This window comes from Sebastes fasciatus, chromosome 8 (genome assembly GCF_043250625.1).
Source record: "Sebastes fasciatus isolate fSebFas1 chromosome 8, fSebFas1.pri, whole genome shotgun sequence".
Classification (NCBI taxonomy): Eukaryota; Metazoa; Chordata; class Actinopteri; order Perciformes; family Sebastidae; genus Sebastes; species Sebastes fasciatus.
Window position 1 is genome coordinate 32,879,474 of NC_133802.1, and position 24,191 is coordinate 32,903,664.

The window sequence follows — 24,191 nt, forward strand, 5'->3', positions numbered from 1 at the left end:
TTAATTGATGCTTAATTGTATGCATTAGCTGTGCAGCGGTTTGTCACATACGGCCTGCTTTTGAAGTTAAATCAGACAAATTACAAGTTCAAATACGGAATGCATCCATTTGAGATGGTGATTACTGTCTAATGAATATGCTGAATATATGTCTACACTCTGCAACGTATATATATATGTATTATTTTTTGTATGCGTTAGCTGTGTTTGTAAGAACAAGATGCAAGGTAGTAGCTGTTTATTGTGTGTAAACAGCACCACAGTAAGACTTGTATTCTTCGGGGAGATACAGTACTGTACCTACATAATGGTCAAACATATTGCCAAAGAAGGAACCTGTACTGTATAATGCAAGTTTTAACACTGCGTTGAGATGCCCACCCGAGCCGTCACATGATGTGTGCCTGTGAAAAAGGTGCATGTAGCCAGAACAGAGACTCCTTTGTTTGCATGTCTGGGGTCTTCCACAGCGTATATACGCACTGAGGTAGCAGTTTGACACAGCCGGGAGATTGCATTACACATAACATCTCTGAGCTTTTCAAAAGAGAAAAACCGCTAATCAGAAACAGCTTTAAAGGGGCCGTTTACTGTATGCTCGGACACAATCTGTCCATTCAAACAAGATGTTTTCAAGGCTTTGAATACTCTACGGTTTCTGTACAAGATATTGCGGCACATATGGAGCTCCCAGACGTTTTGATATTGATGTTTTCCATTTGGTTCATCTGTTGAGGTTTTAGCCTATACTGTATATGCAAAAAAAGTGTGGGCGTGTTATTTTGTTGATCAGCCAGCGCTGTTGTATCTGCCCACACACAAAGCTACTAAAAGGGATAGTTTGTTGAATTAAAGATTATTAAACATCTCCATTATCCTTATTGACTGAGAATGTTCTAGTGCAACAGTTGGTATGATATCTTATGAAAAGTTATTCCTCATTTTTTGTGCGTTTTCCTATGAATGTCCAGCAACACGTGTACATTTTTGTTCGTTACATGCATGCAGTCTTTTCAAAATAAACTTCCGTCTTCACAGGAAACAACTTGGTTACGTTTAGACAACAAAACTACTTAGTTAGGTTTAGGAAAAGATGGTGGTTTGGGTTAAAATAACTCCAGAAGTGTCGTTACTTAAGTACGGAAGTTACGTCTCATATAAATCAACGTTGACCTCTAGTTTCGAACAGGATACGAACACCGGTCTCCTGAGCAAATGGTCTGGTGTTTTACATGGCGTTTGTCGCTCTTTACACTTCCTGGTTCACGTGGATTACATAAGTGCTGCTTTCCAAATCCAAATACTTTGTCTTTTTACTTTCAGTACATACTGCAGCTGCCCTACAAAGTATGTATTGTTGCATGCAGTATGCATACAATTGGGACGTACTACTTCATCATAATATTACGTTTTGACTCTTTTGCTCATATAGCCGCTACGCAGAGGATTGTGGGTCAGAATAGACAGAAAAGCATGCTGGCTTGCATACTGCAAAATACGACTGAATGTAGTAGGACATCCTGGTATTTTTGGCATTGTAGTTTTGGTATTGGAATGCACACATGAATTGTTTTCGTGGGATGTACAAATTACAGTGCATTACTTCTTATAGTTATAGCTACGAACAGGGAGCCATACAGAGTATGAATCACTCTTATATTCTCGTTTCAGAAGCCTAAAACAACAGATTTAGTCACCGATTCAAATAAATTCAAATTGTAAGTCTGGTGGGTGCTCACTGACTGCTGATTCCCCGGTTATGAAAACAACCAAGCCATTCGGAGTTTTCTATTAAGAACGGGAACGTCATCTTTTTAGGACTGCAACTAACGATTATTTTCATTGTTGATATTTTCTCGATTAATCAATTAGTTGTTTGGTCTATAAAATGTCAGAAATTGGTGAAAAACTGTTGATCAGTGTTTCTCAAAAGCCAAAGCTGACGTCCACAAATGTCCTGTTTTGTCCACAACTCAAAAATATTCAGGTTACTAGTCATAGAGGACTAAAGAAACCAGAAAATATTCACATTTAAGAAGCTGGAATCAGAGAATTTCAAACCGAATAATCAATATAAGAATATAATAAAATAGTTGGCGTTGCAGCTCTACATCTTTCTGTGTTGTTATAATGAGACTTACAGAAATAACAACTCTTAAATCAGCATATTTCTTCCAAAAAAGAAATAAACCCGCCTCCCAAACACAAAACTTCAGCATGGTTTCAGGCCGAATAAAAAGGTGAAAATTCAGTCTGATTATCAGGCTATCATCCACATGCATGCCAAATAATGCTGACTGCAGAGTATATTTTTGCAGCACTATAATAGCTGCATGAGAGTGATAACAGCCAAACCAAAATGGCTGCCTCCAACCACGCCCACACATATTCTAATTTTGTATAAAGGACAATTAGTGTCCTTCATTTAGATTCATATCAGGCCTGATCTGTTTGAGTTATTGTGCAGACTTCATGTATATTTCTGTATGTTTTGGCTGGCTTCTCCTCACCCTATAATCAAGTCTATGTGAAGCATGTCCATGTGTTTACGTGTGCATACGATAGATTAGGGAAAATTAGAGGCAAAAAAAGGAGGTCGATTTAGAGAAATAGCTGGTTAGGGATGAAGTTTTGAAGGAGAAAACAAGCCGGTGGCAGGAAGAGGGAGAGTCCTTTTGTACATCTCTTCAACTTGTACTTGTTGCGTGGTGTTCCTGTGCTAAAGAGGAGACTCTGGGGCCACTGGTCTTCGGAGAAGCAGCAGATTTCAGGCTGTTTGTGCCTCTGTGTTTTTTCGTTTTCCAGGTGTCTTGCTGAGCCGTGCGTCTCTATCGATTTGTCCGGCTGCAAGAGAACAGTAGCTGATGGTCGAGATTAGAATAGAAACCTCACTTGTTGGATACAGGCTCTCTCTCTTCCTCTCTCTCTCTCTCTCTCTCTCTCTCTCTCTGTCTTTCTCCTCGCCTTTCTGTTTCTGTCTGTTTATTTTGGTGTATTTTCTTAACTGTGACACACCCTCACTCTCTCTCATTCTCCGTCTTTCTCCTTCTTTCTCTGCGTTTTCACCCACCCGACTCCTTTCACCTGTCTCACAAACATCAACTTAACTTCTTACACACAATTCATCCGTCCCTTCACCACTCTCAGTTCACTTCAGCTCAGTTCAACGAAGCTTTACTGGCACTACGTTTTCATCAAAAGATGTTGCCAAAGCATATACATACAAAGACTAACTTTTCCACTGGTAGCACTGGTGCTACCAACTTTCTCAGTTGGTCGCACAAGCACATGAATTGGTCGCACCCTTTTTTTGGGTTACAGCATGGTATTAATCAATGACCTTGCATGCTAATAAATAGTTGTCTTAATTTACATACCCCAGTGAAACTTGATATTTGCAAAATATTTTAACTAACAAGTTTAGAGTTACCTGCAACGGACGCACCACATTGCCTACAATAAACACAAAGCACAGTGTTCCTCTTGTACTGTAACCACGGGTACTGTGTTAGCCACTGTGGCTGAAAGTGGCACTTCTTTTTCTTCACCTGTCTTTCAGCCAGTCTCTCCGTGCCTGTTGCACATTCATCGTCGGTGGTGTCTGAGTCGGCACCTCTGTTAGACTCTCCCTCACCACCAGCTTCCTCCTTTCTCTCCTCATTTGTTTTTTTTAAATAATCAGCGATAGGCCGCTTCATTTTGGTGAACAGCGAACCTTTGGCGCCCTGCAGTGTGTGATGTTCGTGAGCAGGGTCGGAAATTTACTTTTTTCACTGCCTGCCACTGTGGCAGTTAAGTATTTTTATTTTTGTCCAACGCAGAACAGGTTACAGGTCCAAATTAACTAAGTAAGCGAGCTACAAAATGTAAATATTTAAGGCTAACTTCTATGGAGGAGTGTATTGAGCAGAGCCCGCCTCCAGAAAAACTGCTAAACAACCTGAACAACTTGCAGCGCTACGTAAAAAAAGAGGTTCCGCAATGCCGCCCAGAATATGCAAACAAGCAAGAACGTAGCATACAAACTGGAAACGGGTCAATAATTAGCCTGGCTCTGTCCTAAGGTTAAAAAAAGAAAAACTGCATACCAACAACTCTGAAGCTCACTAATAATTAACATATTATATCTTGTTTGTTCAAGCTAAGCTAACAAGCTGCTGGCTGTAGCTTCATATTTAGCGTACAGATATGAAGGTGGTAGACATTTACATTATCCTATAAAGAAGCAGTTGACATGATGATGTTTTGTCAATCAACTGTTAATATAAATCCAGATGTTGTTTGGCCTGTAGGACCAGCTGATGTCCCCCCCCCACATCACCCCTCTCCTCTCTCTCCTACACCTCAGTACACCCTGGCACTGCACGCCCAATGTGGGTCGATGCTGATGTGAAAAGGCACCGTTACTTAACAGTGACTCACAATGCACCATTATACCCCCCCCACCACCACCACCGCCACAACTGCAACACTCTCCTCACTTCACAACACCTCCCCCCCCCCCCCCTCTTATACTTCAGTGAAAGTGTTTCTCTTTCCATCCTCTACCTCTTGCATCCTTTCCCTGCAAGAAAAGTTAGGGGGACATTTGAGACAAAGGATGAAAAATGAAAATTGAGGGTCTGAAAACGCCAACACACATCTCGCTCCCTCTTTGAGGCCGTACGGAGCCGCTGGCAAGGTCGCGAGAATGAAGTAGAGATACATATTGTACGGTGTGTATTTAAATTTCAAGAGCGAGAGAGCGTACAATTTCAGCAGCATGAATTCAGAGCTGAGAACAGTTTTCAGCTCCAAAAAAACAGCGCTGGGGCATAAATATCTGAAAACAATGCTGGAGGAACATCAGAGGAACATCACCACAACATACACGCCCATGCTAGGAGGGATTGTAAGTTACAGTTGTAACCGGGGATCGGTGGTTCTTTATGTAGGTCAGTCCGTGTCAGCCAATAAGTCCAATTACCATCAGCCTCTGAAATAGAACATGCTACGACCTCTGCTCTGCTTTCACGCAGCTGGAATGGATGGAAATCCTTTTCCTCCGCCGCAGAGTAAGGATTAAAACAATATACAAAACAATATATGAAAAAATTATTTGAGAATAGAGAGATATTAGAGTAAACAGCAGGATGAAAACATATTAAAGGCAAGAATCTGGCGATACGATACGTATCATGATACAGGGGTAACGATTCAATATATTGCGATTAAGGCTGTCAAAGTTAACGCGATAATAACCCGTTAACGCAAATGTGTTGCTCATTTTTAAAGCTATAGTAAAGATACTGGCATCATATGAAACTAGAAAACCAAACAAATCCATTGGTATACTATACTATACATATACAACCATGTCATACTAGCTTGTCGTGAAGGAGGCTAAATAACGCTCCAAACTTGGGCTAAATTTTGTTAAGGGAAAACTGACATGGCCATTTTCAAAGCAGTCCCTTGACCTCTGACCTCCAGATATGTGAATGTAAATGGGTTCTATGGGTACCCACGAGTCTCCCCTTTACAGACATGCCCACTTTATGATCATCACATGCAGTTTGGGGCAAGTCATAGTCGAGTCAGCACACTGACACACTGACAGCTGTTGTTGCCTGTTGGGCTGCAGTTTGCCATGTTATGATTGGAGTATATTGTTTTATGCTAAATGCAGTACCTGTGAGGGTTTCTGGACAATATTTGTCATTGTTTTGTGTTTTTAATTGATTTACAATAATATATATATACATAAATTTGCATTAAGCAGCATATTTGTCCACTCCCATGTTGATAAGAGTATTAAATAGTTGACAAATCTCCCTTTAAGGTATATTTAGAACAGATAAAAAATGTTATAATAATTAATTTGCGATTAAGTATTTTAATCAACTGACAGCCCTAATTGCGATACATTGCGATACTGTAAGCAAGGTGAGATATTGGGATTTTTTATATTTAATTTTGGGAAAACTTTCATAGTATAAAGAACACACCAGAAAGAAAACCATTTTAGAATATATACTTTATACTGCATGCAAAAAACGACACAGTTTTTGCCCCAAACAGAGCATAACCTGGGCATGTCTGTAAAGGGGAGACTCGTGGGTACCCATAATACCCATTTTCATTCACATATCTGGAGGTCAGATGTCAAGGGACCCCTGTGAAAATGCTCATGCCAATTTTTCCTCACCAAAATTTTGCGTAACTTTGGAGCGTTATTTAACCTCCTTCACGACAAGCTAGTATGACATGATTGGTACCGATGGGTTCTTTAGGTTTTTTAGTTTCATATGATGTCGGTAGCTTTAAAACTGAGCCCACTACAACCTAAAAAATCGCAAGTTGCGTTAATGCGATAAAGAAATTAGTGCCGTTAAAACGAATTTGCTTTATCGTGTTATCATCGGCGAGAATCACTACAGTGTCGCACAACATAATATCACGATACTCGTGTGTATCGATATTTTCTTACCCCCCTATTAGAGGGGAATGTTCGACGTCTGGGATCCACAGCAACGTGAGACGTCAACAGAAGAATATGAATATGATTCATCTTCCACGACGTCTGTTGATATCTGACGTTTTAAAGAACATCAAAACAACCCACTGTCCCACTCTTTTTGGCGTCTACTCCCTCGGCCCCTCCTCAAATGCATACCCCGCAGAAAAGCAGCACTACATCCCCCCCTCACACACAAAAAAAAAAAACAGCAACTTATCAGCAGCGAGAGTGCACTCAATGATTCATACACTCTTTTAAGAGAACTTGAAACCTTGGCTCTATTTCTGTCCCGGCCTCTCTCTCTCTCTGTATTTGCTGCACAGTGGAGCAGATGGATTTAGTGGGACTAAGTAGTTTGATATTTCTATTGGTTTTCTGCATGTATTTTCACTCTCTCTTTCCCTCTCTCCCAGTGATCTTTCTCATCATATGGAGACCAAGGTCATGGCTGATTGAAATATAATAGAAGTGTAGACATCTGGCCTAATACTGTGGGAAGTTAAATCTATTTTAATGGCCCCTGCCGCAGTGGATTCTCTCTGATGCACTCTTGCGCTTCACTGACAGTAAATCACAATGTTCTCTTATTACCCTGACTGGAATGAGGGCATAGAGAAAGAACAATGAGGGATCCACATCATTTGTTTTCACCCCTCCCTTGCTTTTTCCTCTCCTCTCCCTCTCTCGCTCCTCCTCCCCTCCCCTCTCCACTCCGTTTGCGACTCATAAAGCAAGGGGCTTAAAGAGAGTGACATCATGAAAATAAAAATAAAGGGGATTATGGGCGAGCTATTGTGCCATATGTGATTACCGGGGCTTCCATGTTCCCTTGGGGGGGATGAGTGACTACGAGACAACATATTTTATTTATTTATGTGATTCTCTCTAATGAATAAGAATAAGAAATGTGTCTGAGACCACAGTATTGGTCCCCTTCTCCAAAAAAACCCTGCATCCTTTGGTCCAAACATTAAAGAATTTCTAAAAAAGATCAGAGATATTTTTTCACCCTTCATCTTTGATCTATAACTGAGTTGTTTTTTTTTTTTTTAAATTGAACTGACATAAATGTGCGGCACTTGGCCCTTTTTTTCCACACCTTTTCAAAACACTTCCTTTGCGGCCGGGTTTTTTTTTTTTTAGAGTTCAGGTGCAATCCAGCACAGGTCCACCCACATCTGCAATGGCGAGTCAGGTCCTTTTTACCCACCTAAATGAGATCCATTTTGATGTGACATTTGAGAGAATTACCAGTGCATGGGGGAGCACGGGAGAGGTTAGCTCGCTCCTTTGCTATTGGTTGGAGCGCGCCACAGCCCACCTTTAGTAACGGACGCTGCGAATGACCCTGAGCTACTATCGGTCGTGGTGAAACGCCCCCCCCTCCTTGCACACTTCACTTATCCCAGTTCTGTCTTGCTGTCAGTCAGCTCAGTGGCTCTGCTATACCATTCTCCTCCTATTGTACTATTCTGTCTGCTTCCCTTGATACATCACCCAAATGGAGTTCCTTGTCGTCTCAAAGCCGGGTCAGATAGCCTTTGTGGACTGCCGCTGTAATGGTCATTTGTGCAGCAATGTTCAACACCCGCTGATGATGAGTTTGATTTCTGCCCTTTCTCCGCTCTGCAAGGTTGATCTTTGAAGGTGGATGGAAATCCTTTTCCTCCGCCGCAGAGTAAGGATTTCATAAATTAAATTATATAAAAGATTTATTGAGAATAGAGCGATATTAGCGAGGGCAGGGCTGTGTATTTGCAAGAATCTAGCGATAAGATACGTATAATGATACAGGGGGTAGCGATTCAATATACTGCGATTAGGGCTGTCAAAATTAACGCAATGATAACGCGTTAACGCAAATTTGTTTTAACGCCACTAATTTCGTCAACGTATCAGCCGTTATTTCGGAGGTTGTAGCAAGGTCAGTCTTAAAGCTAGAGTGAAGATACTGGTATCATATGAAACTAGAAAAACCTAAAGAATCCATCGGTACCAACCATGTCATACTAGCTTGTCGCGAAGGAGGTTAAATAACGCTCCAAACTTACACTCAATTTTGGTGAGGAAAAACTGTCATGACCGTTTTCAAAGGGGTACCTTGACCTCTGACCTCAAGATATGTGAATGAAAATGGGTTCTATGGGTATATTTGAGATATATTAAGATTTTTTAAATTAAATTTGAGGAAAACTGTTATAGTGTAAAGAACACACCAGAAATAAACCATTTTAGAATAGGCAAAAACTCACATTTATACTACATGCAAAACAACTGCATGTGATTAGCATAAATTGTCTGTAAAAGGGAGACTCGTGGGTACCCATAGAACCCATTTACATTCACATATCTGGAGGTCAGAGGTCAAGGGACCCCTTTGAAAATGGCCATGCCAATCGCCAAAATTTAGCGTAAATTTGGAGCGTTATTTATCCTCCTTCTCGACAAGCTAGTATAACATGGTTGGTACCAATGGATTTCTTGGGTTTTCTAGTTTCATATGATACCAGTAGCTTTAAAACTCAGCCCGCTACAACTTAAAAATCGCAAGTTGCGTTAATGCCTTAAAGAAATTAGTGGCGTTAAAACAAATTTGCGTTAACGTGTTATTATCGCGTTAACTTTGACCCTTTGAGCCTTAGTTGTCAACTATTAAATTAATCTCCAACTATTTTGATAATCGATTAATCGGTTTGAGTATTTTTTTTAAGAAAATAAAAGTCTAAATTCTCTGATTCCAGCTTCTGAAATGTGAATATTTTCTTGTTTCTTTACTCCTTTATGACAGTAAACTGAATATCTTTGAGTTGTGGACAAAACAAGACATTTGAGGACTTTGGGAAACCCTGATAAACATTTTTTCACCATTTTCTGACAACAAATTTGCATAAACGCGTTATTATCACTGTTGGATGTTTAAGAGAATGAGAATCGATAAAGTACCGCACAACATAATAACGCAATACTCATGTGTATCGATATTTTCTTACACCCCTATTAGAGGTGAATGTTCGACATGAGGGATCCATAATGTGAGATGTCAACAGAAGAATATGAACAGATTCATCTTTGGGATGCACCGATACCGTTAGCGATACCTGGGCGTTGGGCCGATACCGAGTACCGATCCGATACCGAGTGTTTAATCAATAAGCTGTATGCCTCACTGTGTGGAATGACTGGGATCATTCTTTTACGTGTCATCTAACATCAGGCCTGACTTACACATTGCTTTTCAAGGAGCTCTGCAAGGTTGATGTTTGAAGGTGAATTTAGAAATTCCCCATAAGATGTTTTAAAGATTTACCGTTGCCATCCGTCTATCTGGAACACACCGAGTGGACGTGGAGACCTTTATGTATGCATGCCCAGCTGTTGTTTGTCGCCAAAATCGTGCTGCTCTGTCATTTTTTTTCACAACGTAGCATATGGCCGGATGACTTTCCATAGGACGCCGTATACTCATTCAAAGTTATACGGTTTTATGTTTATGTTTTTTTTGCTGATTTTTCAAACCCTATCAGTGCTTCGTACCAGAGGAAACACTTTGAGTGTGTCAGTCACTGAAGCTGTAATAACAAAGTCCATCAAAGACAGACAGCTCTTGTCTTTGGACAATTTGCCCCCCATCAGCCATGACAGGCTCTCTGGTGTACTGTGCAACATTTTCATTCTGCTCCCTTTGACGAACACATCATTGTTCCCAGATGAGCTGTCTTCCACTAAACACCTCATAGGCCACGAATGACTCCATCACCGAGCTAATGACTTCATCTCATCTTCACAGCCATTTGTGTCAAGAAAACTTTTAGCCCAGCTGATTAATTTGTTTCCACTTAAGATAACTTAATTACTTAAGATAACTTGACAAGGTGGAGCTGTTTGGTTGCAGAGACTTTTCAACCTACAAGCTCACATGTCAAGGTGAAATGTACGCTATCACTGTCGCTTTGCCTGGCCAATAGTTGCTACAACATGTACTCCATTCTTATGTGAATTTAACACACTATGAGGATTAGGGCCACATTGAGGAAAAAAAATAAATCTGAGTCATGGGTTTACGAAAAAAAGTCATAATATTATGAGAATAAAGTCAGAAGTTTAAGAGAAAAAAAACTAATATTGTGAGAATAAAGTCATAAGTTTAAGAGAAAATCCCGGATCTTTTGATCACAACTTGTTCTTATATTTACAAAGTTTATTTCTGTACGACTTTATTGTTTAAATACTTCGTAATAAGGCATAGTTTTGGACAGTTTACAGATTCTGAAAGCTGAAGATAGACGATTACGAAATAGCGATATTTCCTAACTACGTCTCGGTAGCGGGGGCTCTCAGGTTTAGAGCAGACAGATGTACAAGTATTACACAAAATAAAGAATATAAGTGACAAATCTGACCGAGCATTGGTGCCAACTTTAAATACTTCATTTGAAACTTCACATTCATCTCATGAAACTCTATAATAACGGTTTCCTGCTACTAACTACTGTCGCTACCTTTTAAAGCAAAACACCTTTCTCTGCTATGCAGCATTAATTAAGCATTGGAGTAAGCTATGAAGGACTGAAAGTCATTAGTTTCATTGAGCTTGTGACCCCTCAATGGTTTATTAATTTAACACTGCAAATAAGTGTATCTTAGGTTCAAAGCAAACAGTGAGTATAGTTAAACGTACGCTTCAGATTCTTCTTAAATCTGGTTTTAAATGTATGTTTGTGTGTTATAAGTGATTGTAGTGTTGAACATCAGAAGTCGTATACGTTTTGTCAGTCTGGCTCCTCCACAGATATAAAACTCAACACTGTTCCCGTGGGGTGAATCATCTCCCTCCCTTTTTTCAAAGACCCAGGGTCTGCTTTATGTATGATATCAATATGCCTCGGAGCAACTTCTCACATCTATAAACTATGTTAAAGCAATATTCTGTTTTGATGTTGGATCACAACCGATGTACACAAGAAGCTCGGTGCTATCGTGTTGAAGTTACAGAAAGAAAATAAGCAAAGAATTGATTTGTAGATTCTTCAAAAAGGTCCAGAAAAAATGACAGATTTGCTTAAATTTTACCTCTGGAGGGGAAGAGGGGGGGAAGGTGAAGGTTAGAGAGAGAGAAGGCTGAATCAACATTTGGCGTTTCTTTCTGACCCCTCTCTCTTTTATCCACTCTCCTCCATGTCCTGATAGACAGTATATTTATGAATTATTTATCTATGCTTGAAAATATTAAACTTGTGATGTCCTTGTCCCGTTGTCTTATCTCCAAGGGCATCATAAGAAGCTGTAAAGAAAATAAAAAAAGCGATGGAAGGCACGGTCGTAAAATAACCTCTGACAGCATTTGAATCTTGGTACATACGTCAACGTGTTAGATTACTCATTCTCGCCAAAACAAGCCTCTCCTTCGCTTTCATTTCCTCTTTACAGCCATTACAACGGGTCGTACCCCACAGTCCAGCTTCCTAGTTAGACTTCCTACCCGTTTTGTTTAGTGACCTTTTATAGAGAAGCAGTGCCTATATGTCAATGAGCTGCAAGCAGTTCGACCAAGGACTGATGTTCCCTCTCAGATAGTTGAGTTTTAAGAGTTCTGCAAAGGTAACCGTTGCCGAGAAAACAAATGCTGCATTACACTACAAATCCAGACAAAGACGCATAGTGTTCATGTGACTTAAAACATTTCCTCTATGACAATGACGTCGTAGAAGCAAATAGGTGAAACTGGTGCTTTTTATGACAAAAGCCGCTCGATGTTGCTGCGGTCATTTTGGACTGAAAACGCCAACGAGTCTGTGGCCATGAATATATAAAGAGTCGTCTGTTCCCAGTCTCTTCCCAGTACCAACACTTAAATAGCCCTCATTTAAATCATGATGCCTAAAAGTTGTAAAATGAACTAACAGCTGAATCCAGAGTTATTTTCCTCGGCATAATAAACGTGCATCAGACCCACGGGACTGCACCGCCCTGCACGCATATCCGGTTCTGCCAGCTTCCTGTTGGCTGTATGTGGCTGTAATAATGGATATATTGGCTGTAGTTCATCACTTTTATTATCTTCTAATACACCCATGGGCTGAATGCTGTAAGCCTGTACCGCGGTGGATGTATTAACGTCTCTGTTCCCAAACAACCGGGTATCGGCCAGTAGCTAGTAGTGCTAGTAGCACGACATCAACAGAATTTAATGCAGTTGTAGGCTATTTACTAACACGTAGGACACAACCTCTTATACATCCATGGTCTGTGGTCTGTTGGACCCTCTTCTACATCCATGGTCTGTGGTCTGTTGGACCCTCTTCTACATCCATGGTCTGTGGTCTATTGGACCCTCTTCTACATCCATGGTCTGTGGTCTGTTGGACCCTCTTCTACATCCATGGTCTGTGGTCTATTGGACCCTCTTCTACATCCATGGTCTGTGGTCTATTGGACCCTCTTCTACATCCATGGTCTGTGGTCTGTTGGACCCTCTTCTACATCCATGGTCTGTGGTCTGTTGGACCCTCTTATACATCCATGGTCTGTGGTCTATTGGACCCTCTTCTACATCCATGGTCTGTGGTCTATTGGACCCTCTTCTACATCCATGGTCTGTGGTCTGTTCGACCCTCTTCTACATCCATGGTCTGTGGTCTGTTCGACCCTCTTCTACATCCATGGTCTGTGGTCTATTGGACCCTCTTCTACATCCATGGTCTGTGGTCTGTTCGACCCTCTTCTACATCCATGGTCTGTGGTCTGTTCGACCCTCTTCTACATCCATGGTCTGTGGTCTATTGGACCCTCTTCTACATCCATGGTCTGTGGTCTATTGGACCCTCTTCTACATCCATGGTCTGTGGTCTATTGGACCCTCTTATACATCCATGGTCTGTGGTCTATTGGACCCTCTTCTACATCCATGGTCTGTGGTCTATTGGACCCTCTTATACATCCATGGTCTGTGGTCTATTGGACCCTCTTATACATCCATGGTCTGTGGTCTATTGGACCCTCTTCTACATCCATGGTCTGTGGTCTATTGGACCCTCTTCTACATCCATGGTCTGTGGTCTGTTGGACCCTCTTCTACATCCATGGTCTGTGGTCTATTGGACCCTCTTCTACATCCATGGTCTGTGGTCTGTTCGACCCTCTTCTACATCCATGGTCTGTGGTCTATTGGACCCTCTTCTACATCCATGGTCTGTGGTCTGTTCGACTCCATTTTGGAGGTTCTTGACATGAAAAAGTTTGAGATTGCTCTCAAAATCTGTGTGCCGGATTTTTCTAACTTCCATTTTTGTCTATCGCTCACTTTGTGCTCGTCTGGAAAGCAGCCGGGCAAAAAAGTTTAATAAATAAATAAGTAAATAGCTATAATAGTATGCATATTTATAATATTTTTATAGTTCAACACAGGCCATTTCGGTAGACACATTTAAATTATGACAATAGAATAGAAATCATTTTGTTTTACTTTTGTACGGCACTTTGTAGGCGGACGTTTCAGTCCAAAATGGCGGAAGCGTAGCTCTGCGGCTGGGCGCTGGCTTTGCATTGGAACCTTCATTTCTTGAGCGATATACATTCTTTGCCTTAACCAAGAAAGAAAATTCTTGTGTTGTTATGAAAGACGATGGAAAACCACATATTTTCTCATTTACACTGAAGGACAAAAGAATTCATTCTCTGCTGATTATCTTCTGAACTACAGTAATTGATTAAATCTCTTAGTTTATGTCACTATCTCAGAGTCAAATGTGACATCTTAAAATATTTTGTTCTGTTCAAAAACACAAAGATATTCAGTTTATTACGACTAAGAAAGGCAGCAAATACTCACATTTGAGACGCTGGAACTTGGCACAGATGCACAAACCAGTGAGATTTGTTTTTATTTGTTTGAATGAAACCTAGCGCATATGCTTGTTAACAATAATAACAAACGACAGCGAGAGAATAAATGTTAGACAACGAAGACACATTTGCAAAACCTTTATCGTGGGAAAAGGAATTGTCAGTGACAATATTTGTGAGCAAGCACCAGGAGTGAGTGTTATGGGAAGAGAAAACAGCACATCACCCCCTGATAGTAAACTACTCCCTTTTATTATTATTATTATTTTCTCCCTAATGATAGTGCACATTATGAGACTTTTATCCTATCTTCAAGCACCAGTTCTGCTGGTGGGGACGTCGAAGCTGTTCCTCGACGCGTTCTCGCCATTTGTTTGCTAAAAAGTATTTGTTTGCAAGATGAATTGCCGCGCTGGCAGGCGAGATGACAGCCTACACGAAGATGATATTGAATTGATTTCTGAAATGTTGCAGAACGGACTAGTTGATGTGTACCACGAGACATGAATAATAAAAATTCTATTAAAAAGCTCTTGAATGGCTGACACTGGAATATTATTTGTGATGATTAATTTTCTTCAGTCATTATAAAGGGGAGTTGGCATCAGATTGCCTCTGACAAAATTGCTTTTCATTCCCTGGTGAATACCCTCAGTATGCTTTTTGAGAGCACGGAACCATATTTCTCAGCGTAATATTATGTCAAGATAGGCCCTGGAAAAGACAAGCACGGGCTCCGCTCATGTATCACCTTATTAGTGCCATAAAAACCGCTGCTGTTTTACCTGCTGGGGGTCATTTGGACACACTGGATATATTTCATAATGAGGAATGTGAGGTTTATTTAGTCCACTTTTTTCTGTCTCTAAAAAATATGATTGGCATCATAATTATGAGATAATAAAATAGCCACTGAGTGTCAATGGTGCTTTTCCACATAATGAATTTGATTAACTGTATTTTAAAAGGCGTGCAGGCTGACAGTTTGTTGCTTTAAAGCTGTCAAGATTTTTCTGAAGCAAATTATTCTGTACAGCAGCTGTTGTCTAACTCTAATTAATTTGCTGTGTATGTTTGTGTTGAATTAATTCTTTACACTTTTGTAGGCGCAACAATTTGCATTTCTAATTATTTTTATTTTCCCGGCAAAAACAGCCTGAATTGACTGCTTAGCAGTTCAGTGTCTGCTGCAAACACACATCTGAACAACAACAAAGTGCAACAGGTGCATTTAAAAGCCAATTACGAAGCTTTTTAATTACTCTGTCTGGAACATCCTTTGTTAGCGGTTTCTGTCCTGCGTCGTTGCTGAACTTCAGTCTGCCATTAAAAATGTTGGATAGCAGCACGGCTGCCTGGTGGGCATGTTTTTCTTAGAGATTCTAAGCGATGAAACCGGCTCCTCTATTTTATTTATGCTGTAACTAAATGTGCCACTGTTTTGAGACGCAGGTACAACGTTCTTATGTTGTAATGTGGATTTTCCTGCATGTATGATTCCTCCCACGTCCCAAAGACATGTAAATCGCTGTCGGTGGGTTATGGACTCTAATTTGCCTATACATATGAACGTCTTATCTGTGACCTCTCCTTGCATTTTTGTTTGTTTTATTAATATTAGGGCTGTCAATCAATTAAAATATTTAATCGCAAATTAATCACACATTTTTTATCTGTTCAAAATGTACCTTAAAAGGGAGATTTGTCAAGTATTTAATCCTCTTTTCAACATGGGAGTGGGCTAATATGCTGCTTTATGCAAATGTATGTATACATTTATTACTGGTAATCAAATAACACAAAATGATGACAAATATTGTCCAGAAACCCTCACAGTTACTGCATTTAGCATACAAAATATGCTCAAATCATCATCAAATGGGCATGTCTGTAAAGGGGAGACTCGTGGGTACCCATAGAACCCATTTTCATTCACATATCTGGAGGTCAGAGGTCAAGGGACCCCTTTGAAAATGGCCATGACAGTTTTTCCTTGACAAAATTTAGCGTAAGTGTGGAGCGTTATTTAACCTCCTTCGCAACAAGCTAGTATGACATGGTTGGTACCGATGGATTCTTTATGTTTTCTAGTTTCATATGATACCAGTACCTTCACTCTAGCTTTAAAAATGAGCACTAAATTGAGCAACAACTTAAAATGTTGCGTTAATGCGTAATTATCACGTTAACAGCTCTAAATAATATACGTTGGGATTAGAGCTGCAACGATTAATCGATTAGTTGTCAACTAATTAAACACCAACTATTTTGATAATCTATTAATCGGTTTGAGTAATTTTTTAAGAAAATAAAAGTCTAAATTCTCTGATTCCAGCTTCTTAAATGTGAATATTTTCTGGTTTCTTTACTCCTCTATGACAGTAAACTGAATATCTTTGTGTTGTGGACAAAACAAGACATTTGAGGACGTCATCTTGGGCTTTGGGAAACACTGATCGACATTTTCTGACATTAACCCAAACAACTTATCGAGAAATGAATCAACGGATTAATCGACGATGAAAATAAGCGTTAGTTGCAGCAAAAATAAGTAAAAGGTCGCTGTGATTGCAGTTTCATCCTCTTCTAAAACATCTCTTCTCTGCTTTTCCAGAGCTACAGAGGCAGCAGTGGCGGAGGAGGAGCAGGGGATGAAGACTACGAGATCCCCCCCATCACACCCCCCAACCACGCCGACCCTTCTCTGCTGCACCTCATGGAGCACGAGTCAGGTTACCCCTTCCACTCCCTGCCTCACAACGGCCTGCTCAACACCTACTCCTACCCCGAGCTGCCCGCCCTCATGATGTCCAACATGCTTGGTCAGGACACCCACCTCCTCTCTGGGCCTATGCACTCGGTGAGTACACCTTTTTCTTTTTTTTCTTTTTTGTCTGTCCCCCCATTTAGCTGCGGCCCTTTGTGATCGTGCGAGTCAAGCACTGTGGTGGGCTATTAGTCTCCGTGGTCAGAGGGCTGGAAGTCAGCCAGCGAGACAGCGCGGAGAACATTTTCTCTGCAGGTTTGTGTCGTGGAAAGTTCAGTCTTTTAAAAAAGTTATTGATCTTATGATACTGTATTGAAGCTGCAAACGCATACAAACAGCAATGAAACAGAGAAATTACTAATTCTTCTGTGTGCCGCTCTCGATAATCTCCGATTATTTTTTTCATAATAGCAAAGCGTTCTTCTATTAAAGTGATAATTAGCCCGGTTAAAGGCCGAGGAAGCTGAGACAGTGCAGTCTGAGCGAGGCCAGAGCGTATAATACATGCAACATTTATAAATACAGAGAGAGCTTGCTGCCTCCTTAACACCCAGACTTCTGCAGCACAGCTCCTTTTAATATCCATCCAGCTGCACAACGCATTGCCTCAAAGTGAGCCAAGAAAGGGAAGCAAGAAACTCGGCGGCGCTGCACATTTTCATTCGTTACGACCGACAAAAGCTAAAGAGGAACGGGGCGGGATGGAGGGGTGGGGAGCAGGTTTTGAACAGGAAAATCTTGACGAAGAGAGGGGGGATATCCCTTGTCAGCTGATTTTTTTGTTCAAAAGGATGCCAAGGACCCCCGCCCCCCGCACCCTCTTCCAGTAAAGGGACTTTTTCTTGTGTTAAACATGCTTCAGACCGAACATGTAAACACCCCTGGCGAACACATTCAAATGCTTTAATCATAGGATCGAACCAGATGAATTATAGATGGCCCGTGTGGTGAATTATTCAACGTTATATACTTTCATCTGACATAAATATTACTTTTTTTTTTCTCTCTCTCTCTCTCTCCCCTCCATCATGAATATTTATGCTTTAATGTGAGCATCCGTGGCATTTATCCTCCGTTAATCAGGTCTTATGTGATTTTCAGAATCAAACTGCGTAAGTTGCAAGCACCATTTTTTTTTTCTTCTCCTCCCGTGGGTGGTAGCTAAGGCCTCCATTAAAGCCAGTCTTCAGGATTAGGTCACAATCCATTGGTGCTGAATGTGCTTGGTGCAGGAGAAAGATGTTGTTGACTGGGACATTTTCAGTCAATCTGCTTTTTTGGTGTCGATGGCTGGTTTGACGAAACCTACACAACAATATGGATGAGTTGAGGATAAGAAGGATGCAGTATTTAGGTGTAAAGTTTATACTAATGTGACGTCCATGCAGCAACAAAGCAAACCAAATAGTGTTTTACAAGGAAACAGAGAGGGAGTGCCTGCTTCTTAAACAGCTTTTGTTTCACCTTTGCAATTATTTATTTTCAAATAGCCCTTCAGGGTAATGTTCCATTTTCTTATTTCACACCCCCTTTTCTCATAAATGAACCGTCATTGCAATAAATCACCCGCACAAACAGAGACTTGCACACACTGTGAAAGGTCCGGAGATTTATGTAACACATTCATGTTTCCCACTTCCACATTTTAGTACTACTCTAGCAGAGCCTGGCTAATAATAGCCGCTATTAATATTTCTTGTTGCCTAGCAACCCCGGCAAGTAATAGCTTACTCTGGAAAAATAGATGACCGATAAGGAAGGAGGAGGGGGTTGGAGTGGAGTGGGGTAGGGGTGGAGTAGGGGGGGGGGGATTCAATTCATTTATTATCTCCTGGGACAAGAGGAGCTTATTTCTGAGGCTGCGGAATAGCAAAGTAGGCTGTATATTGAGAAATATTTTAAAGCAATTGGAGATGACGTTATTTTCATTTTGGTTCCATTAGGGATGTGTCATTTGATGTTTCCCCAACAAAGTCAATTAACCTTAATTTCATACTGATAAAGGTATAATAAGGGAGATTGAATTTATGCCGGCTGAATGCTTAAAAGAATAATAAGGGTGGATGGAAATAGGCTCTCGGTGTAACCGGGGTCGGAAATGAAGAGACAAGCCTTTTTACCTTTGTTGTATTGTATTAACAAAAGCCTCTCGGTAAAAACCCACAAAATTGGAGGAGATAGCTGGAAAACCTAAAACGCTAATCGTTCAACGGTCTTCTTTCACCGTTGCTGAAGAAGCAAATAAAAAGTCAACAGCGTTACCTTAAGGATACACTCCTCTTCAATAAAAGCTATCCTTCAGAGCACATATAAACCTCCTACAAGTACAAGCTCAGCTGGAGCAACAGATACGCTTCATCTCCAGGGATGTTGTTGCTGGTTTTTGTACAACATTTAGCCCGAGGCTAAAGCTCTGTAAACTTCTCCCTGCTTTGGGATTCTCTTTTTCAGCGCACATCGATCCTACAGCAAACACGGTTAAATCATTACAGCGGTGAGAGCAGCGGATTGACCATCATCTTCATGCTGCATACTGTATACGCACATTATTTTGCATCCTGGCAGCTTTAAAGTCTGTAATTTCTGCTCATTTAGAGCTGACTATATAATAATCTTGTGATTTCTGGCAAGCAGAACAGCATATGTCTCTACAAGAGCCCTGTTTTTTACAGCTAAATTTATTATGTCTGACAACCTCCTCTTTTCCATCTAATTATGACTCCACAAGCGGCAGAAATATTAGCTGGTGAATCAAAAAGATGTGAAGCAGATGGGAAAAAGCAGGTGTCAAATACATGCATTTAGTATTAGGCAAATTTCAGAGCTTGAACATTTGATGTACATTGAGGTTTTCTATTTCTATTTTGATCCTTTCTGCTGCAGTCGCATGTTGTTCATAATAGTCTTAACTGACAATTTTGAACCATTTCTCCGACTTCAAATTGCACCATTTACAAGGACTCCAACAAGCAGAAGGATCGGCGTTATAAAAGACAGAGCTGTCAATCAGAAATGCTCTTACATTTTCTTAACTCCTCCCCCACAACGCTGACCTACTCCGTCAGCTCAGGGAAGAAAGGACCGAGTCTTGGATGACTGGATACGGCGAAATGTAACATGCCTTCGTGTGAGAGCTCATTGCGAAAGGGAGAATCCCCCGTCTCACCCTTAGCTGTCAGCGTTTCTGCCACCCCGGCGCACGGGGGAAAAAGGTGGCACCCAGGGGTCTCATGTTCAACAAGCCCCCCCTGATCGTTCAGGTCTGGCTGAGGCTGCAGCCGAGGGGGGGAGATGCAAGCAAGATGGAGCGCTTTGAAAAAATATAAAGGAGGAGGGGACGCTCGCCAGCAGACGGTAATGAGGGGTCGTGGAGGAGTTTGCAGAAACGGCCCCAACATGGAGCCTTGAGGGGCGCCGGCGCGTTTAAATATTGAAACAGAGCGCCAGCCCCTGTCTCATTACCGGTGTAATGAGGCTGGTGAGGGAGGAGGGAAGCCCCTGCTGTCAAAAAAAAAGCAGCTGCCAGTTTTACAAGTTTATGTCACACATTCAGTCAGATGAGTCCTGATGGGAAGTTTGTTCAGTTTTGTTAAACATGCGGTGCGAGATTCATATTTTTTGGCAAGATGTGTGACACGCCATCGGCAGTCGATTTTTAACATCCCACTGTGTTGAGACAGCGCAGCCCGGTCGCACGAAAAGGTGAATGATGCGCAAAGCAAAAGCGTGCAATAAGAACGCCGTTCTTGCTTTAGGCGTGTCATTTTCACGCCATGTAGAATAAAAGTGGAGAAGGACTACTAATGGTGGGTGTGAGGAGAGGTGGATGGGTCCAACAAACACAGGACTTTTAAAGGGACTGTTTGTAACTTCTTACACGTATAAACCAATCCGGGTTGGTGTCCCCTGCGCATGTGGCAACACTATTCAGACAAGACTCCAACACAAACTACACAGAAGCACCAAAACCGCAAAGTTATATCTAGTGAAGACCGTCTTTCAAAACAGTGTTGGCCGCGGTCGGAGGACGCTCTGAGAATATCTAGTGAATGTACAGTGGACGTTTGTGCAGAAATAAATGCTGCAGCTCCTCCAGACCAACAGAGGTTTACCGTGTCTTGTGAAGTGACGGGGCTCCGCAGAGAGAAACGTTATCGTCTCCGACCAAAACTCCGGCGTCTCCCCTGTTCCCTCCGGCCGCGGTCGGGAGGCTGTGGCAGGAAAAGCCAACACTAGGATCAGCAGTGATTCATGGAGAGACCTTCGTCTGGTCAGCTAACATTACTGCCAAGCAGCTGAAATATAGAGTGATATTGTGGTTTTAGCTGACGTGTGTCTCCTCACTGTTTTGAGCGATGCTCGTTCATGTCTATGTAGAGCGAGCGTGAGCGCGAGCAACAGTGACGCTGACTTTCGTTGACTTAACGGCCACAGGTGTCGCTGTTAACAAGCAATTTCTGATTCTTGCAAAGAGTCCCTTTAACTAGGAGACCAGTGTTTTGTTTTGTAAGTTATGATAGTGACGTTTGTGACATGTTTTCCGTAGTGATGTTACGTTTTTTCCGGTCGTGTTTTCTGTAGTTAACGTGCTTATTTTAAGCCCAACCATGACGTTCATCCTAAACCTAACTAAGTAGTCTTTTTTGCATAAACCTGACTAAGTGGTTTTGTAGCCTCCTGCTGGTACTGCACCTTAGTATTTTCACGATACTGGAATTTCTAACTTCGATACGATGCAAAATATAAATATTTGATACTATTTTTGATACTACAGGGAAAAATGTACACAACATTGAAGGCATAAAATATAAGATTTTTCTCAAAAGATAAGTAACAGTGTGTGTGACAAGTGTCGGAGAGCAGAAAGTGCAGCTGGAACCTGTGTATGGATACTGCGGAAAAATTAGTATTTAAACCGTTTCAAATATTCAGTATCAATATGTATGGATACTTTGATTTTGACAACACTACTGCACTTTAATACACACATGTAATACTCACACCGTGGCAATTTAAAACATGACTCTGATGCGCAATCCTTTGGTGGACAGTTTGTCGCGATATCGGTTGTTACTGGTGACGAGCTATTGTTGATATCATGGATAATAAGTCAGTTGAAGATACGACTTTGGTTGTTTATTTTTAAGGCTGCATTAACAGATTTTTGATAGATTGTTGGGCAGAAGAACTCCACATCCAGATAGCAGACACACTGCTCTTATCACTTTATAAAGTCGTTATTGGAGCAACTTTAGCATTCATTTAGAGTTATGATAGTGGCAATTGATGGAAATAATGTGTAATATTCACTCTCCTTTTCAGCTCTGGTTCAGTTTCAACCAACCCCTGAGGTAAATGTCTGGGTCTCTGGCTGCTACATGTTTGACTTCCTGGATAGTCGCTAACTTTTGTCTGCTGTTTTGGTGCTGAGCTTGTGCGATACATTCAGATCGTCAGAGCTGTTTTTCTGAAAACTACTACTACTATGTTAAGACTGAAGGGCTGCACAATTAATCAAACTGTTATCGAAATCGCTGCAGAGATTCCTGACCTACACATCATATTCTATAGAGTTAAGAAAGCATCTTTGTTTGGTACATATCCCTGTAAAAATCACACCATAATCATTTTAATATGTTTTTCAATGAAAATGCGAATAATGGTGTAAAACTTATCATTCCTTCTATTATCGTAAATCATATTGCAATATCAGTTGAAACAGTTTTTTTCAAAATTATTCAGCCCTATTAGACTCTACCAAACAATGCATTATCAGGATGTAAACCCAAAATAATTAGCTAAAAGAGGCTGCAAAGCTGCAGCTGGGTGATAAGTCACTGTGACTTATCACCTAACAAACTCACCTCAACCCGGCCTATTAATGATGCAGAAATACTGAGTGCATTAGTACATCTCTGTGCAATAGTGCAGTGTGTTTGCACTGTGTGTGTGACTGTGTGTGTGTGTGTGTGTGTGTGTGTGTGTGTGTCTCTTTATTTCCAGGATCAGTCTTTGTCAGAGTCACTGATTGCTACAAGGTTATGTGAGCTTGACTTCATTTAATCTGTGAAAGGAAATTTATTTTGCATCACTTGGCATTTAGGACAAAGACAGTCGGGGTGGGGGAAAAGGCCGTAACTATTTTAATGCGGCGACATAAAAGCGGATATTGACAGCTGTGTTTATTGACAGCGCAGGGACAGTTAGATATAGAGGCCCAATCAGGCCATTAAAACGATCGGAGTAAGCCTATCAACGTCGGACACAAAGGCTGTCATAGTATCAGATTTTCTTCTCTTTCTGTAACTTTGTTTATTGTGCGTTTTGTCTCTTTATTGTCTAATGAATTAAACTCAAAATACAAGTGTAAGGAGGTGGAGAGAGAGTCCGTAAGCATAACTGTATATATTATAATTATAGAGTACGGTCTAGACCTGCTCGATATAAAAAACGTCTTGAGGTAACTTCTGTTATGATTTGACGCTACATAGAAACAAATTAAATTGAAGTGAATATTTAAAATGTTTTAAGAGGCACTGGATTATTTACACAATATTATTATATGTGTATTATTAACATACCGGTATATCGCAAGTCAAACTCAGACAAATATATTCAGACAGTGTTCACAGTGAAATCCAGTTACCTATCTAATGAAAAGCCTTAAAATAAACTTTATCTAAAAGGAAAAAACATGTCACTGAAAATTGCAGTTTGACTTGACTTCACATGCTCAGTGCAGCTGGATTACTTTTTACAGTTTTAAATTGAAACAGCAATCTTTTTTTTTTTTTTTTTTCAGTGTAGGTTTTAGACATATCTCATATGACCCGCTTGCTCTGCTGCCTTTCACTGGGATAGATATGACATCTCCGTGACGTTCCCAGATAAATCACTGTTTGTAACAGTAGAAATGTTTTCTGTTGTGCCTTTTCATTTCACAAAAAAAAAAGACAGATGCCCTTCAGTGCTACGCTGCACAACAGGGGTGAACAATGTGTCTTGTAGTTGTCAAGAGAAATGACAGCGAGATAATTGGCGGGGCACTCCCCGTTTCATTTAAACCGAAACAAATAGGCTTCC

General features: G+C 40.8%; 1 protein-coding gene across 2 annotated transcripts in view; it reads left to right on the plus strand.

Moving 5' to 3' along the window:
* Positions 1 to 24,191, plus strand: part of LOC141773280 (TOX high mobility group box family member 2-like) — a 117,403-nt gene that overhangs the window by 60,892 nt on the left and 32,320 nt on the right. For both annotated transcript variants that reach the window (XM_074645169.1, XM_074645168.1), the window contains one exon: positions 16,956 to 17,201. In XM_074645169.1, coding sequence (XP_074501270.1) covers positions 16,956 to 17,201 — 246 coding nt within the window. The remainder of the gene's footprint in view (positions 1 to 16,955; positions 17,202 to 24,191) is intronic.